This window comes from Parambassis ranga, chromosome 21 (genome assembly GCF_900634625.1).
Source record: "Parambassis ranga chromosome 21, fParRan2.1, whole genome shotgun sequence".
Classification (NCBI taxonomy): domain Eukaryota; kingdom Metazoa; phylum Chordata; class Actinopteri; family Ambassidae; genus Parambassis; species Parambassis ranga.
In genome coordinates, this window is record NC_041041.1 from 8,531,091 (window position 1) to 8,549,219 (window position 18,129).

General features: G+C 42.1%; 1 protein-coding gene across 2 annotated transcripts; it reads left to right on the top strand.

Moving 5' to 3' along the window:
* Window positions 1-10,594: 10,594 nt before the first annotated feature.
* Window positions 10,595-16,890, top strand: znf148 (zinc finger protein 148). Of its 2 annotated transcripts, none has more exons than XM_028394029.1 (7): window positions 10,595-10,692; window positions 12,233-12,648; window positions 13,399-13,524; window positions 13,618-13,741; window positions 13,894-13,977; window positions 14,069-14,187; window positions 14,945-16,890. In XM_028394029.1, exons 2-7 carry the CDS (start codon window positions 12,256-12,258, stop codon window positions 16,580-16,582), a joined length of 2,484 nt encoding a protein of 827 aa, XP_028249830.1. In that variant the 5' UTR covers window positions 10,595-10,692; window positions 12,233-12,255; the 3' UTR covers window positions 16,583-16,890. The 2 variants fall into 2 exon arrangements, with proteins under 2 accessions (XP_028249830.1, XP_028249831.1); XM_028394030.1 differs by having other exon boundaries at window positions 12,233-12,588.
* Window positions 16,891-18,129: the final 1,239 nt, after the last annotated feature.

An 18,129-nucleotide genomic window follows, 5' to 3' on the forward strand; every position in this document is an offset into this window, starting at 1 on the left:
GAGGTGGAATTAGTGTTTGATGGAGGGGCCTCGTCGCTGCTGCTTGGCTGCTTGATGTGCCGTATGATCCTTCTCTGTAGATCCGGCATATTGCTCCCTTCAGCTCACAGACTACCTCATTAACTGCTGCCAGAGAGGTGGGTCACACGCAACAGAAGCAACTGAGGGATGACACATTGGTCTTGATCTATAATTTTCAAGGATAAGAGTGTGTTTCTGGAGCAGTGAGTGCGGCTTCTGTCTGCACGTGAGTTTGGAATGAATGGCTGACTGACTGACAGATGGTGGTGTTGGCTGTGCTTCCGAGACCACTTGAAGTCCATCACATCAGTCTACTCTTGTTGCAGGCTGCTGTGTTAATTAGTGAAATGTTAGACCTCAGCTGTGACAATCACTAATTCTATGATCTAATCAGCAAAGTGTTTCCTCGACTAGTATGCAAAAAAAAAGCGAATAAATGGCATGTGTTAATCAGTTTTACATGCATATATATTTTTAGAGTTATGTCAAATGAACATTACTGTGATTCTCCTCACAGCTTTAGTTACAGAGTGAGATTGCTCTTTTAGAGATAAGCTGTACTGACACTTCATGTCACACCTCATGACTTCCAATCAGGACCAATACACCCTGTGTACTGTAGATACTGAGAATCTTTGACCACTTCTCTAGCCTCAAATAATCAAATGTCAAGATGACATTTTCAATGATTTCAGATTTTTACTAACATAGCGTCACTTCCACCTCAGTCACATGACACTTTGGTGTATAGTGGTTCTCAGGGGATCCAGTGTTTTATTAGAGTCTGTCACTGCATCATCAGACTGAATAGAAAAATCTATGTGAGCAACATAGTTTGTGCATTTTCCAGCTTCATACTGAAAGTCTTTACATGAACACAAGTGTGCGTAATTGGTGATATCAAGGATTTATTAAAAGAGCATCTTTTTTATGTTGGATGAATGTTTATTTCCCGTCTCTTGAAAGGACACCTGCTGCACTGAGTCACCCCCCCCCCCCCATAGCATGTTTAAATGCTAATAGAGATCGCTCAGTCAATTCATCAAGTGTGAAGACCTGCGTGAAAGTGGAAATTAAGCAAGCGCAATCATTGAATCTAAATGGCTGCATGTTTTATATAGACTGAAGCGTGCCATTCAGTTTGTAATGTAAGACATGGTTCATTTAAAATAAAGATCTAGAGACTCTACTGTGGAAAGAAGTGAAGGACGTTTACTTATCAGTGGGATAGATGTACAGTACACTGCACATTTAAACTGGCAAAACATCATAATATTTTTGGCATCTAGTCACCATTCCACCAGGATGTCTGTTCCACTGTGACTCATCATCTCAGGAAAGCTTTAAGGAATTAAGGAAATGAGGCACCAATGTTAAACTCAATGATTGAGTTATCAAATGCATATTTTATCCTAAAAGGTCAAAGGTCATCTTTACTCTCTGAAAAAAGTCTAAATGTCTAAATTTATGTGTATGTTTACAGACTTTTTGCCTTTTTAATTTTGTATGCATTTTACCTGTGATGCAGTGTTTTTTGATACATTCATTGCCGTAAAGAACTTTTTCTACCGCACTTTCTTGATACAAGAACATGAAAGGTTGACTGAGGAGTGACTGAAACTCCTGTGTGGAACTTGACAATTAAAGATATTAAGCAGCACCGCTCTCATACATTTCATGTGATCCAGCCATAATCCTTAACTGACAGGTTCCAAGATGGGGACAAAAAAGGCATTGTTAATACTTAAAACAGGAGGCTACAGTCTAAACCGTGACATATTTCCTGCAGTGATAGACCGGCGAACAAGGCGTGATTTATCCCTGACATGCAAACTCTCCCACATTTCAATTAAATTACAACCATTTTTGTTAAAGACAGGTCTGGGGCATTGGCACTGACTTCTCTTTTGTCTGTTGGCAGGGAAATCATTAGTATTAGTTTGTGTCTTACCCACTATCCAATAGTTAAGGTCAGGATAGAAGAGCAGCACTGACAAGCAGTTGGCCCCAGTTATTAAAGTCTCCTCTGGAAGGCAGTTAAATGAGCGGCAACATAAAGAGACTGTGTCATCACCACTAACCTGATGGAATCTGTGCATGTGTTGCTGTTAATGCAAGTTGAGAGGTTTGTGTGTCTGCGAATGTGTTTGTCCTGCCGCAGCCTCAGAGGCTGGGGGTCAGCAAGGCGAGCTGCCCTGCTATTGTTTAAAGGAAATCGCATCTCACGCATGACTGTGGGATGATTATTTGGGATGATGGGACATGAGGCAGACACACATTGAGGCACACACACACACACACAAATGAAGACATATGTACACACACAAGACATGCTGGGGACAGCACATGACAGGAGGGTGTGTGATGTAAATAACATGTGAACAGCATCAAAATAGCTCCAACCAACAGTCACCTAGTCATATATGACAACTACTGGCTGGCTGCAAAGCCCAGCTTGTCTTACTTTATAAATCCAGCCTGACAGCAGCTCTGTGGGATCTCTGTGTGAGTGTGTGTGTATGTGTGTGTGTGTGTGTGCCCATTAAAATCTAATCCTTATTTCATGTTTCACTTGGGAAGACAGACAATATTTTTAGCATAAAATGGCAATAAGAGTTTTCACGTTGTACTCTGACATGCTGTTATTTCACATTTTACCCCCGTGTGTGTTGTTGTTAGTGATCCGCTGCCACCCAAGGGAGATAGCAGGTTAATGTCATATTGTGGAAAAAAAACAAACAAAAAAGGAATTTTCTGGGTGTGTCATGGGCAATTTAGGCTCCGCAGTGCCACAGATTGTATGAAGTGATGTCGTCTTTTTCTCTCCGTTTGAGCTTTCCTCAATCTTAGAGACAAACAATCAAGGTTAGCCTCAGACCTACGACTTAGCCAGAGCTGCAGGCGTTGCAGCGTTCAGCCCGTAATGATACAGCAGGTGTGCATGTTCATGTAGGGAGGACAAGCACAAGGTGTGTGTGCAGCTTGTTTTTAATTTGTCAAGTTTGTGTAACTAGCAGGAGTTTGTGTATTTGTGCATTCAGCCACAAAATTTGAAATTATCATCCATTAATAAACACCTTCATCTTTCTCGCACTGGCACGTCTTACTGTTTGAGACACAGCTGTATAAGCTTGTCTTCTGGCTTCATATCCTGCCCAGAAACACACACTTTAATTGGCAAAGAAGGATATTATAAACCACTTCTCTGTACAAAAGTGATTGCAGTTTGATAAGGTGTTGTTTTACATCACCACATTCTTGTTTGCTGTTGTTTTGTGAAACCCAGTATGAAGTGTCTCAAAGGGCTGTATTGGCCCACAGCAGCATTGGTTTTCAACCCAAACCTCAGCCCTCTGTGGAAAAAAAAGGAAAAACCACAAACACTGAGCTTGTAAGTAAAAAGAAAAAAAATGAGAATAAACCCCAGGAGAGGCAATTCAGAGACAGAAATCCCCCAACCTCCCACTCCACAGATGGCCGGATGTGCACAAGGAGCTGTGGGTGGGAAAAGGCAATGGAGTCTATGTGGGCAGATTTAATAATTGTTGTGCCGCCTTAGATGCAGCTGACACAGGTTCTCCATGGGGAGAAAAACCAAAGGCCAACTTGTAAACATGAACATGGAACTGGAGGTTTTTGCCACAGCCACATCATAACAACATCTATGGATTCACTGTCCATCTGGGACCTTCGTTACATGTTATCCTTCCCTCTGCTTGATAGATGTGACTAAGAAAATCTATAATTCCTCAAAATCATTAGATCTTCTATCATTAGGAAAAGATAGCCGCTTGTTTACAGCAGTCAATAGTAGGCTATCTTCCACACCATCCATTGAACTGCCTCTCTGTCTGTGTTCAGGTTAGATAAACATGACAGCAGTTCTGCAAATATCAGATATCTTCAAAAACTTCCTGAAGTCTTCTTCCTGCAAGTAATAAAGTGCATCCAGGTGTCGTGTTACGTGTACGGCACCTAATTTAGGCAATTTTAGGGTTCAGGCACCTGATAAGCATCCCCCCTTGGGTGCCTCTTTTCAGAAGTGTACCAGGGACAGCCAGCTGGGTGGAGGCCCTGAGGGCAGACACAGAACTTGCTAGAGGGATTACAGCTCCCAGCTGGTCTGGGAGTGCCTGGGGATCCCTTAGGAGGAGGTGGAGGTGGAGGAATCAGCTGGTCAGGGATTCCTGGATGCCTCCTCCTGCTGCTGCTGCTACCACAGCCTTTAAGTGGACTAAGGTGGCTTGAAGAATAGATGGAGTAAGCTTGGATGCACAAATCTAAATGTGCATTTGTATGACTGGAGTGAAGACATTGTTTTATTGTGTGTATAGATGCACATACGTCTTAACATTGTTATGCATGCAAGCTGTGTGTGAAGGACACAAATTTGTGTACATCCCAACACTAATATTTCCTAACAGTCTTCAGGGAGCGGATGCCTTTCTATTAGTAGATGTAGAATGAGGAGCAGTGGGAGGGATATTTGCTTGCACCAATTAAGACTGTCATTAACTCTGCACAACGCACACACACATACAGCGAGACAAACTCTTACACACAGTATTTAACACGTTTAATTTAACAGTCTGTGAGTCGGTGTGTGTGTGTGTGTGTTCCTGTTTCTGTCTGAAACCTGTTGTCACTGAGACGGGACTGTGAGGAGACTCTTTTATCTTTTTCGCTCTCTCACTTTCTGCCTCTCTGCTTTTCTCTCCGCCTGTCTCTCACTCCAGTATGTGTGTGTTTGTGTGTGTGTCTGTGTGTGTGTGTTTAACCCAAAAACACCACCCCTCGGTGCAGTCATGCAGTGGCACACACTCACACATTTTCATTTTGGGTGTGCAATTGTGTCAAGGAAAATTAAATCAGAATTTGCCCTGACATATGAATGTGATGCCTCCTCTGATTTATTTGTGGAACGATTACATGTAATATGCCGTTACCTATATTTAGAAGGTCTTCCCAAAATATATAAAAAAAAAATACTAATGTGGATGCAAAAAGTCCCTGAACTTATACAAAACCCACAACAGGGCCCTAAAGGTCTCTTTTCATACTTATAGGAAATAAAGTGAGGACACATGTTTACATGTAAGCTGACTGAAATGAGAGCTGACGTGGTGTGAGATACAGAAAGCAGTCTTGCTTCAGATTCAAATCTCAGGTTGCTCCTGTTTACCGGTATCAATTGAACTGTCCACCTGGCCAGAGGGTTGGAGGATGTGATTCATGTCTAATGTGGTGTTTCCGTCCCAGTCTGTGCTCAAATGCTAATAATGTGGGCTGTTTGTGCTGGAGGGAGTCTATTACCCTGACTGTATCACGTTTTTGTCCATAGGGGGACACACACTGGGGAACGGAGACACAGATAGGAAGGAAGAGTGGGAAGGAGGCTTGCACGCATATTCTAATAAAAAAAAAAAGAAAGTGTGTGTGTGTATGTGTACTGAAGCTCGGACACAGCAGACATGTGTCACCTCAGCTCCAGTGCCGTCAAGCTAAACTGACATAAACAGCCCCAGGCGGCCCTATCAGAGATGGACTTTACATAACGGCTGAGTCACTCACAATCTATTTTTATGGCTTTGAGGTGTGTGTGTGTGTGTGTGTGTAAGACAGAGTGTGTGTTCCAGTGTTTCTATCTTCCTGAGAGCCAATTTGAGTTACAGACCTTCAGAGTGAGGAAATATTTGTGACGTTGGGTCATCGTGACCTGGCTTTCAGGGGCTGTTGGAGGGCTAGGAGTTGCTTTTAGGATTAGAGTTTGAGGCAGTTTTGAGCCTTTATGTACAGAAGAAAGAAATGTAGTGTGTGGCACGTAACAGGACGGCCCAGACATGCAGTAGAGAGCTACAACTCTTTTTCTACACCTACCAGTAGATGACTGTGAAAGAGAGACACCGATAAAAGTCAGGACTGTGGTGACAAATAGCCTATAAGTTCAGAGTTGCACCAAAAAAAGAGCAGAAAATGAGAATTTGGAACTGATGAACACGTGTGATTACTTCAGTCATGTGATCCAGAAATGAGTGCAGATCATACTCGTACTTAACATGGAGCAATGTGAAAAAGGACATTCTCAAAGAAGAAGCTGGCACAAAGTTGTAATATTTTAAATCTTTGCAGAATAAAAGTCTGCTCTCCCTCATACTATTATTTAAATTCTAATAAGCAATACATTTTGAGTGATAATGGATGTTTAAGGCTAATGGTGAGAACTATATACAACAAGTTATAAGTATGAGAATCTTAAAAAGCTGTGCAAGGATGCATCAAAAATGAACTGTTGTGTGATTCAGGCATATAAACAATGACACATTTTTAAGTGTCATTTAAATAGGAACATTAATATTTAATGTTTAAAAAAACAGTCATTTTTTCTCAGCCTGTGGCTTATAGTGCAAAATGTAATTAAAATCAAAACAATGTTTTTTTTTTGTTTGTTTTTTTAAAGGAATATTCTGGTAACTATCATAAAAAAACATTGCCAAAAGCAAAACCTCCAGGTAACAGGGCATCTAAACAGGAAATGTATGATAATTAGGATTAGCATCAATTAGACTGGAATAAAAACACTCAAGGGTCTTTGAGACGGAGACACATTCTTACCTAAATACAACATTAATTATTAGTGTCTTCGCAGTATTATTTTATAAACCAAACCGCTTCATTTTTCACATTTCCACACTGGATGTAAACCATCATACGGGGAGTATATTTCTGATTATGTGAATGTAATATGTGGATTAATTTAGCTTGCCACATCTCCCGAAACCCAAAAAATATTCTGACCTCTGCAGGTATAAATATACCTTTCATAGAAGATTTTGAGGTGGAATCTATTGTGTTACTTCCTTGTGGTGTGTGAGTGTACTGTTTAATTAATGCTTTAGGTCGCACACACATTAAACAATTACTTCTGCTATTACACAGCAGTTACACTGCAGCGCCACACTTTACATGTGTGTGTGTAATGAGGGAAAACATTTTCAATAAACTTGAGTGAATTTTGTGCTCATATACAAACACTGGTGCGCACACACACACACACACACACACCTGTCTCCCATGTTGAGTCCCGCTGAGCCTTCCCTGCTCCACTTTTTTTTCTCATCTGTCATTCTGGAGCATGTCAGTGTTTAACCCCCTCCCACACTGTCACACACCCGTTCTCTCTCACACACACACACACACTGCCTTACTTCTTTACCAAAAATACACAACAACCCCCCCCCATCTTAACCCACCCACACGGGACACCACTTTAGTCGGCTACCAACACCTGGAGCAGATGTCATACACGTTTTTTTTTTTTGACTCTGTCTCTCCCATTATGTCATTACTGATGCTGATAGAGTCAGAACTGTCATTTGCAGTCGGTGCATGTGTGAGTGTGTGTGTGTTGAGTGGGTGACACAGGGTGGCTGCATATCTACTCATGGCTGACAGAAATCATTTTGTAGTCCGGTCAAAGAGGGCATGTGCCATCAGGGCAGACTCTCCTTTTCGTTGCAGGAGAACACACACACACAGTTTAGGAGACTGCAGGGTTTCTTCCTCATGGCTGCATCCAGCATCTAGGCTGCTTTTTGAGATTTTTAAATACTAGAGTGTTGCAAACGTAGCTCAAAATAAGGCGGTTTAAAAATTTTAAGCTTAAACTGGCACTTTCTTGGTGCGTTAGGGAAGATGCTTCGCTGTTTTAAATCCTCTGGCGGTGTTGTAATGTTGAGTTCCATAAAAAAACAGCATCAGCTTCAGTCAGTTATTATCCCTCAATAATCACCAGTTTTATGCCTTTTCCCTGTTATTTTGTTACATTATGGAGACCATAAATGTATGCTGTCTATCAAGAGGGATACAAAATATGACTTAGAAACTCACAAGTGAAAAATCCATGAATACTTTCCTGCTAAAATGTTCTAAAAATTCAGTGCCCTTGGTGTGTCCTTCATATCCCCCACTTTGGAACAAGAAAAAAATCATTACTTTTCCTGGTTGTGTGTTAATGCAGATGACACAAAATGCTTAAGAACTGGATGATAAAAATGGCAATCACATATCTCACATGTCTGATAGCTTTATAGGCCAATGCAAGCACTGAGAGACGTGCCTGCAATATTGAGAAGTCCTTCATTAAGCGTGTCTAGTGTGTGTGTGTGTGTGTGTGTGTGTGTGTGTGTGTGTGTGTAAAAGTATCTAAATATCACTAGCCTACATCTCCCTACACTGAGATTGGGTATAGTGTGTTGAAATAAGTTCAGGAGTATCAGGGGAAATAAAAAATGCGCTATGCGTAAAAGCATTAGCGGAGCATTTATGATAAGGACGCAAAAACATGGCACAAGACAGATTAGGAATAAGACGCACAGGAGCCAATAGAGATAATCCTGTTATCTCGTTGGACGCAAAATACCAACATGAAGCATCCTCAGAGACCCAGATGAACTGAACATGAACTAATGCTGCAGATATACAGAAGGAGGAGAGGAGAGGGGAGGGGAGGGAAGGGGGGCGCGAACAATGTTGGCAACCTAAAGTAAACACTGTTGTTCTTGACCTTAAGGGACATCCACGCCGTTTACCGCAATGTCACCGACAGTCTTCGTACTCCATTCATTGAGAGCCCACACGCGCTCCCAGCACCATCTTCCGTTTGACACCAGTTCGATATCCTCCTGATGACATTGTATCACCTCTGAGAATTCACTAACACCGTATCCCTACCACATGGCGCGTCCTTGATGGATGGTCGCTGTCAAGTTGAACAGAAATTTGGGTCGGTGCGTATTTAAAGGTTTAGGATATCGCGGGTGCCAGTGGAGACGCACGCCGGTCATCACCTTTTAACCAAAGCGCAATTTTAGGTTAACATTACGCACGGCAGACATGTGCGCGTGTACACACTCACACATAGGGAGACATCCACAGATAACCCCCCACTCAAAAATACGCCCACACAACTACAAAAACAAGACAAATGGAAGACAAGCAGACTTACAGGATGACCCTGGGCTCTGCGGGCTCCTCTGTGCGCCCCATTGTGATATTCCCGTTACTCCCGTTTTAACGGAATCCTCAAATACCGTGGTCGCAGTCCACGTCTCTGCAAATGTACCAGAGGATCACATACAGAATGAGGAGTATGGCGAAGATGAAGAGCGCTACTAGGATGGCCTTGGTCACCGGAGAGATGAGCGACTGCATGTCAGGAGCAGAGCCGGGCAGAGCGGCGTGGTTGCTCCGCGTCCGTCCGTCCGTCCTCAGTCTACTACCTCTCTGGCTCTCCTCTCCTCTCCGCCGCTCCGGTGGCAACTGTTGAGGACAGAGCCCGGGGCTTCGTCGTGCGCCAGCACACACATTTAGAGCCGGGCGCCCATGCACACGCACTCCGCGACGCGAATATATATACTGGTGATCCAGGCGCGCAACGCGTGGGGGCTTCCCTTGCTAGAAGCAGCGCTGTAGTGCCGTCTTTCCCCAGATCCTCTCTCTCTCTCTCTCTCTCTCTCTCTCTGGCTGCCTGTCGCACCTCAGAAGAGACAGGGACAGGGGACACCGGTACAACTGGACTTATGGTTCGTTTGAAAGAGGTCTGCACTACATAAACACAAAGAAATTGAAGAGGGTTAGATTACAACTCGCAGATACGTTTCTAGACTGGAGAAGTCCTAAGTTGCGCGCCGAGCTGCTGCACTTGTCGGCAAACAGGTTGATTAGTATTCCTCACGGCAACGTGTGTGTGAGACAAGAGAGAGAGAGAGAGAGGGGGAGAGACGGCTGGCATGACAGGCTGAGGCTATCATCTTATCACGACCCTGCACGTCATTTTTTGGCAAAGCTTTCAGTCTAAGAATGACCATTGATGATTGTTACATTTGCACTTGATGCTCATTTTAATCCTATTTGATCATATATGCATAATAAGGGGGGTTTGTAGTTCCACCTTTTTGAGAGGAATTGATTGAGATCATATGGTCTGAAGACACTAAAGATGTCATAGAGAACTGTTGTCAAGTCATAATAAGCTTTAATTAATTGCCTTTCTGCCGCTGATATCAAACATGACAACGTGGTAATTTGAAAAGGCAAAGCAGGCTGTCAACATCCACATTCATCGCGTAGTTATAGGCACTGTCACTGCGATCACCCAGTAAAATATGAAAAATCAGTCTTATATTGGTCATTTTTTAGCAACAACATGAGAACCTATACTTTATTTAGACTAATGGAAACTGATTTCCATGAAACCTAATTGGCAACACACTGGGTCGTGCTTTTTCTCCTATATTTAGATCAATACAAATCATTAATTACCTTCTGTGACAGACTGAACGCATTGTGTGTGCTTAAGCACAAGTTACTACTTAATCATGGTGAAAACAATAATGACAACACAGATTAGAAATAATTGATTAGGCTAAGATATGATAATTTAACATCATTTAGGCTCAAGTGGAACCAGGGTCGCCAGAGAATCATTATCCAGCAGCGTGAATATGAGCGCACCGCTCACCTCACTTACCTATGGTGACCACTGGATGGCGACAAATAAAAACTTCCATGCCTCCATGAAATGTGATGGTGTATTTGATTATTCCGCACACCATCATTGCACTGTAGTCTTGCATAACAATCATGACAGCTAAACGGCTTTAAGACGGGCAGGTAAGAGAAAACAATGCAGCTCTAGCAGTAGATATATCACTTGTGCGCCACTGAGACGTATTGTTATTGTTTGTCGTAGGAGAGAGGGAAGGAGAGAGAGAGAGGGAGAGGGCTAGCCAGTTAGCGAACGTTAGCTTAACTAGCAGGCAGTAATATAATGGCCTATTGAGGAGAGTGGTTGAGGAAGCTTGAGGCGCTAGCGAAAAGCAAGCTAGCCCCACTGATAAGTTTGGTGAAATGTGTAAACGGAAGTTATGTTCTGTGGCATGTAAGCTGTTTAATGTGGGCTGTAACATATTGTTGAATAAGTCACACAAGAACATACTGTTGTTATGAAGATGCGCTGACAAGTGAAGATTACATCAAAAGAGACTGAGCAATGTTTGCATCGGTTGCTAGCAAGTTGTTAGCGGACAGCTAACTAGCTTCAAACAGGCCTTAAATGTTATTCAAGTTTTTGTGCGTACAATGCCATTTCCGGTTGCGGCCTTCAGAGTAAAATGTGCAGTCAGGACGTTTGGGTAGATGGCAACAACAAACATGTTATTAGATAGTGGTAGTCTTTCTGTTTTTGTTTTTTTCCAGTGTATACATTCGTTAAAGTTTGTTTCGTTTGCTTGTTTGGACAGTTTATTTCATATGACGTTTTAACCGAGCTTTAATTTTGAAAACATCTTCGCTTGTTTTCCTGCATATTTTGTTGCATTTGTTTTAAATGTGATGTAGCAGGTTTGACAAGCGCGGCTAGCAAGCTGGCTAGCCAGAGATCTAACCCCCCCTTAACCCAAGTGACACAGTGAGTGTGTTTACATATGGGACTAAGTGGCCGTTACTGCGTGTGTTTAAACCGTGACAGAGATGTACCTGTCCTGCTCAGTCTGTTTTAGGTTCCGTGTCAAACCTGTTATTAAGCTGTCCACAAGTGCTACGTTAGCTAGCTTTGCCGTGTGAAGATCAAGTGATGGCAAACGTTAGTTATTAAACTAATTAGGTGTAAAGCCATGTAACATCAACACAGTTGTAATGTTGCAATATAAATGTACAAAACCAGTTGTTGTTGTAAATACTACAGACCTGGAACTATCCCTTTGTCAACGTAGTGTGACAGTAAGCCACATTTTAAATACATATACTTATTCAGCCAGTCTTCATACATCTTAAGCTTATAAAAGTTGCAAATGTATAAATATTCAAGTTTAGGTGTTGTCAGATTTTGTAAGATAAGATTACAAAAACAACAGTTGACCCAGTTAGAGAAGTTGATACTTTACTAAGAGGCTTTGTTTGGGCAATAGACCTGAAACTGAGTGGGATCATACCTCATACCTAAGTCATTTCTAAGAGCTTCTTGCCAGGGTTCAGTATCAATCGGCATCATTTTCGTTTGGTGTAATGGTGCCAGTAATTTTACAATAAAACTTAAAGAGAGTTCATAAATGTATCTGTGCTAGCTACATCCTCCTTCACTTAATGTCAAACACAAAACCATTCAGCCAGGTAGGATTGTCCTGATTGTTCCTCCATTCCCTTGCTTTTGCAGACTCAAGAGGTACTCTATGTAAGATGAACACTGAGGACAAGTTGGAAGGTATACTGCTAAAGTGCAGCAGTGGAGGAATCGATGGAGGAGGGAGGGTCAGTCTAGGCAGTGGAGGAGGATTGGTGGTGATGACTCTCGGGGAACGAGCGCTGGCAAACCACCCTCTTTTGGCCGAGGATGATGATGATGAAGACGATGAGGAGGATTTGACCGGTAGCTCGCTGGTTACTCATGACCTGGTTCCTCCGGAGCAGCTGATGATGCAGGAGGAGATCACAAAGAATGGTGGAGGAGGAGAAGATGACGACGAAGAAGAAGAAGAAGAGGAGGAGGAGGAGGAGGAGGGAGGAGGCGAGGTGGGAGTGCATTTCCCCCTAAAACTCACCAATAAGTTGCCCTCCTTGCTTCATATGCCAGTGAGTTCATGCTGGTTAGGTCGTAGTTGATGTTGTGATAAGCTTGATAATCAGCGAGTTTTGCTCTTGTGCTATCGTAGGCAGTATCTTGTAACAGGGTGCCAGTTTCTTCAACACAACTCGGGTGTTGACACCCATGACAATTTAGATCTCCCTTTTGTACGAGTTCATAATGCCAAAGATGTTTTCAGTTACAAGGACTGGATATTCTTGAAAAGCAGTCTGAAATGAAGGTGCACGGCTCTATTCTCAGAGTAAAAACATAATCCTGCTGAAGTTCTTAAAGTGAAAGAGATATCAGCCAGAAATGTTGTTGTGAACTATGGATCACTGAAGAATAGAAATTGTGCAGGTTTGTACTTAAAAGTCTGTTTCAGGTACCTATTTCAGGTATAAACATTGAAGATAATCTCACATAATCCACAGGAAGCATCTTTAAATCATCATCCCCTCTAGAAATTACAGGAAATCATGTAGAGTGGCCACATAAATGTAAAAATCTCAGTAGGAGGATGCACGAATGCCCTGTTGGGGCAGCTGGCAGATGTAATCTCTCAGCATGTCTAGATTTTTTAAGACCTGAGCCTTCTCTCCTAACTCTGTGGTGTCCTCACATTGGTTGATTATCCCCTGCTTGCCCAGTAGCACCTGCCTGTCCTGGATAAACAGCAGCAGTCTGGGTGGGTGGCTGTTAAAGTAGGCCATGTGCCATTTTTAATGTCTTGACTATCTATGGTCTGATTTTTACAGTTGAGCATCAAGCAGGAGCTGAAGCTGTCTGAGCCAGCGGTCCATATAAAGAAGGACAAAAAAGCAATTAAGGACCTGATGGTGTGTCCCAAGAAGAAAAAAAGGAAGCAGCGCTCACCAGCGAAGGTCCTGGTCAATGTTTATTTTGTATGTGTGAGTGCTCCACAGAGGCACATGAAAAATGAAGTAATAATCTCCTTGTTCTTGTTGCTGGTGTAGATTCTCAGCATTAATGATGATGGGTCATTGGCCTTACCAAACCCCAAGTCCCACGTCTGTACTCACTGTAACGCTGCATTCAGAACAAACTATCATCTACAGAGGCACGTCTTCATCCACACTGGTAGGAGTTATTCAGTGGCATTTTTAATACCAACATATACAAATGACCATATAAACAGGGTAATAGTGAACTTATATGTCACCATATAATATCGTACAAAAAGCAGCACATGTATGGTTTGTACTGATGGTCATATGTGTGTGAAAATACAGGTGAGAAGCCATTTCAGTGCAGCCAGTGTGACATGCGCTTCATTCAGAAATATCTTCTCCAGAGACATGAGAAGATCCATACTGGTGAGTGGGGAAAAAAAGCAGCCAATTAGTATTCACCAGGATTTGATTCTGTCATTTCGCTCCTAATCCAGTCTTTTGTCTTTGTGACTAGGCGAGAAACCTTTTCGCTGTGATGAGTGTGGGATGAGGTTCATTCAGAAGTATCACATGGAGAGACACAAGCGGACACACAGTGGGGAGAAGCCCTACCAATGCGACTACTGTCACCAGGTATTCTGCTTTTGGAAGCAACATGCTCATAAATCAGACATAATGTCCAACCGGTAGTTCAGTTCAGATGTTGACAAATGTGACATTTAATTTCAGTTCTGGTACTTAATCAGGGTTTTTTTTATATAGCTGACAATGACCTTTGTGGGGTGACTGCACAGTGCAGTAAACCTGATTGACCACGTACAGTTAAGGCTGTCTTGTGTTTCCCAAATAAAAAAACTGGTTAAAAACTACAGGCGCTTTGAATCAGATCAGGGCAGCTGAGTCCTAAAAGTCAAAAGTAGCAGCTGCCAAGTCAGTCTGCATGGAAGTAATTGTTATTATTTTCTGTTTATGTCGTGACAGAAAGCTTTCAGGAAAAATAAGTAGGAAATGTGTCTTGTTCACAAATCCTCAGGGATGATCATGGTGTTCTGCTGTCCTTTTGATTGACTTAATGAACTGACAGAGCATTCAAAATGATATTAAAAGCATACGGTTACTAGTCAAATTGCTCAGAAACAGCAGATATCTTTATAAGTATGTTTAAAATCACCAATCACAGATCACAAAATACTTTGTTCGGTCAGTTAGTCAGTAAACCACAAAAAAACTACCTGAAAATCTGTGTGGGATTCAACAAAAACATAGTTTTGATCCATCTTAGGTCAAAGCTTTACTGATCCAATATGCCATGTATGTTGTGTAGTGTTTTTGTTACTGCACTGTGTCTGCCTGTCGTAATAGTTGACCATATTGTTGCTTCTGTCTGCAGTACTTTTCCAGAACAGACCGAGTTTTAAAGCACAGACGAATGTGTCATGAGAATAGAGAGAGGAAGACAAACAAGGCTGCTGGTAAAGGTGGACCTTTGCGTGAAGGAGATTCTTTAGGGTCCCCCTTTGTTGCCAAAGAGTGCTCGCTGCCCAAGAAAAAGCGCCAAAAGTGTGCAGACAAGATCACAGGCGCTTCTGCTACAGCCCAGACAGAAGGGCCCGCTTTTGCTGTTGCAGAAACGGAGGACAAAGAGGAACAGAGACAGAATAAAATTGAAGGTCTATCTCTATATGCTGTGCCCTCCAAAGTCAAGCATGAGTATGTGATTGCTGACTACTCTGTGGAACTTCCCGAAGAAACAGCTAGCCAACACCAAGAGGGGGACATCTCTTCAGATGAGGCGACCCCTCCTAAACTTGTCCTGAAGAAAGTTCCAAAGAGGAGTCTTAAACAATCCAGTGAGCAGACCCCTCCCTGCTCGTCCACTTTGTCCTCCTTTGAAGAAAATAGCAAAGTCACGCAGTACACCTTTGAAATTGTTGACAAGCAAAGCCTTTTGGATGTAGAAGGCAACACTGAACTCGAATCAGTTGAAACTCTTCAAGGAGGACCAACCAAACCAGCAACCAGCAGCACAAACTACGACGATGCCATGCAGTTCCTCAAGAAGAAGCGGTACCTTCAAGCTGCGATGGCTAACAACAGCCGGGATTATGGCCTGAACACGAGCAGCATCTCCTCTCAGCCGTCTGTTACACAAACTGTGGTGTCCACCGTTATTGATGAGACTGTCCCCGCCACCATTCTCGAGCCCCAGCCGATCAGCACAGATATTAAGACTACTCATGATAAGAATGTTTTGCCAGACGAGGTTCTTCAGACGCTGTTGGACCACTATTCCAACAAAGCTAACGGGCAAGCAGACATTTCTTTTAGCGTGGCAGACACAGAGGTGACCTCAAGTATATCTATTAATTCCTCAGATGTTTCAGACAGCAGCCCTGTGGAGAGCCTCGGAGCCTCCAGTGCCCAGGCTCAGCCGCCTACTGAGAAAGTCAGTCTCTTGCAAGAATACTCCAAATTTCTCCAGCAAGCACTGGAGAGGACCAGTCAAAACGACAGCTATCTGACCAGCCAGAGTCTCAGCCTGGTGTCTGAAAACCCCACACTAGCTGGACAGCCTCTGTTCTCCACAGAGAAACAGTTTCCCTCCCCCAGCAGGTTCAAATCAGGGATGAGCTCTCCGCTACGATCCACTTTAGACAAACCTCACTTTGGATTACTGGTCGGGGACTCCCAGCACTCGTTTTCATTTTCAGGTGATGAGACCACGCCTCCCTCTGCAGTGTCCCCAGCTGAAGAGGACTTTCTGGAGCAGGTCTCGCCCTCTAAAAAGACAGACTCCCCGCAAGGGATACTGCAGACTTTTCAGATAAGCTCCTTTGACCAGAACTTCAAATCGCACTTCCAGACAACAAGATCTGCGTCCTCTTCACAATTTACTGTTGCCAATGGACAAGTAAGTGCTCGAGGACACAGCACAGACTTCTCAGAGTTCTCTTTAGTTCGAGTCACTGAGAACAGATCTCAGCTGAACTCCTCCCCTGATGTTTCAACCAGCGAATCATTTGGCTGAAGGAACAGGTGAGGTGGAAGAGAATTCATTTCTGTTCATAATTTCAGCGGCACTTTATCTCATTGCTCCTATTTTGCCAAAACAAGTCTCATGTGCTCTTTTGTAAAAGCAGTTTGTCAGACATTCATATATTTTTTTCCCCCGGAAAATCATTAAAATCACTAAAATGATAAAATTAGAATAATTTAGGCATTTCCCCCTTTTTTTAAAAAAAAAAAAAAAAAAGATACTTTTTGCTCCAGAATGTACATTAAGAGATTACAACAACCAAAGTGTAATGCAAGAGATTGATTCATATTCTCTCATTGCCATACAGGTTATTTTATAGCTTGGTGTCAATCAGTTTGCATTGTTCAAAAAAAAAAAAAAAAATACATCAAGTCACTATAGCTGCTTAATGCAATATTTCCACTTATAAAATGTAGGCTGTATTTATATATGTGTTTTTGTTCTTATGGTAGCTACCTCCCCTTGCTTTCTGTCTATAAAAAAATGGATTTTTATTCATCGGTCAAACCTTTCAACAACAATCATTCTTCATTCTATATGTTGAAGTCACTTTATTTTTACCTAACATGTATGTGTGTTCACTGATTGTATTTATCTGACCTGGAATTTTCTCCATTTATACCTTTGGCTCTGTTTTGCCAAGGAAAAAAAAAAGTTGTGTAAAGATTTAAATTTAAAACTTCAAAAAACGTCCCCCTTCCAAATCCCTGCGGACATGTAATGGCTGCAGGCTAAATCTCACTTGTTGTATTTGTAGTGAAATTACTTAACAGGATTGTGCTTGGCGTATGCACAATCTGCACATTCTTCACTACAGGGAATGTAGTATGTCCTTTTGTTAGATAGGATGTGTGAGAGAAACCACTTAATGAATTTTTTTCTGTTTTGAGTTTGTCATTTAAAAATGATAATGTTGCTCTTGGAAGTTAGACACGTTTTTGGGGGAAGAGGTTTGAGATTACACCCCCTGTATTCATTGAAACATGCTACATACAGTACATATGTGGAAATGAGGTGCATGGTTTTACTTTTTTTTTTTTTTGCATCTGTGCCTTGTCCTTTTTTTTGTAATTCCAGCAGTTTCTTTACTCATTCCTGCTTTACTTTGTACTCAATCCATGCTCTAAGGCTAGCAATTCCACTTGCACAATAACTACAGACAAATAAGCATTTAAGTTATTCACTTTTTTTAAGTTTCATCCTCAAACTATCACTTCACTGACTGCTGCAGTATGAAATGTGTGTAGTTTTAGTGACTAGTCCCAGGTTTGTTGAATCCATGCAGTTTTAAAGCTCTTTTTTCTTTTCCGTGTGTACATGTAAATGTGATGTCCTGGGTGCTATCCTGCAGTCAACCAACCAGTTTTATGTTAAAGCTCTTTTTTTGTTTTGTTACAGTTTTGTTTCACAGACAATCAGGGACAAGCAACATCACACAAATCATGAATTATTAGATTTTTCTTCACTGACCATTCCCTCTAGAATGTAAAAAAAAATGTCCTGCTGTAAATACATTGTATATTTTTTATGTTCTGAGA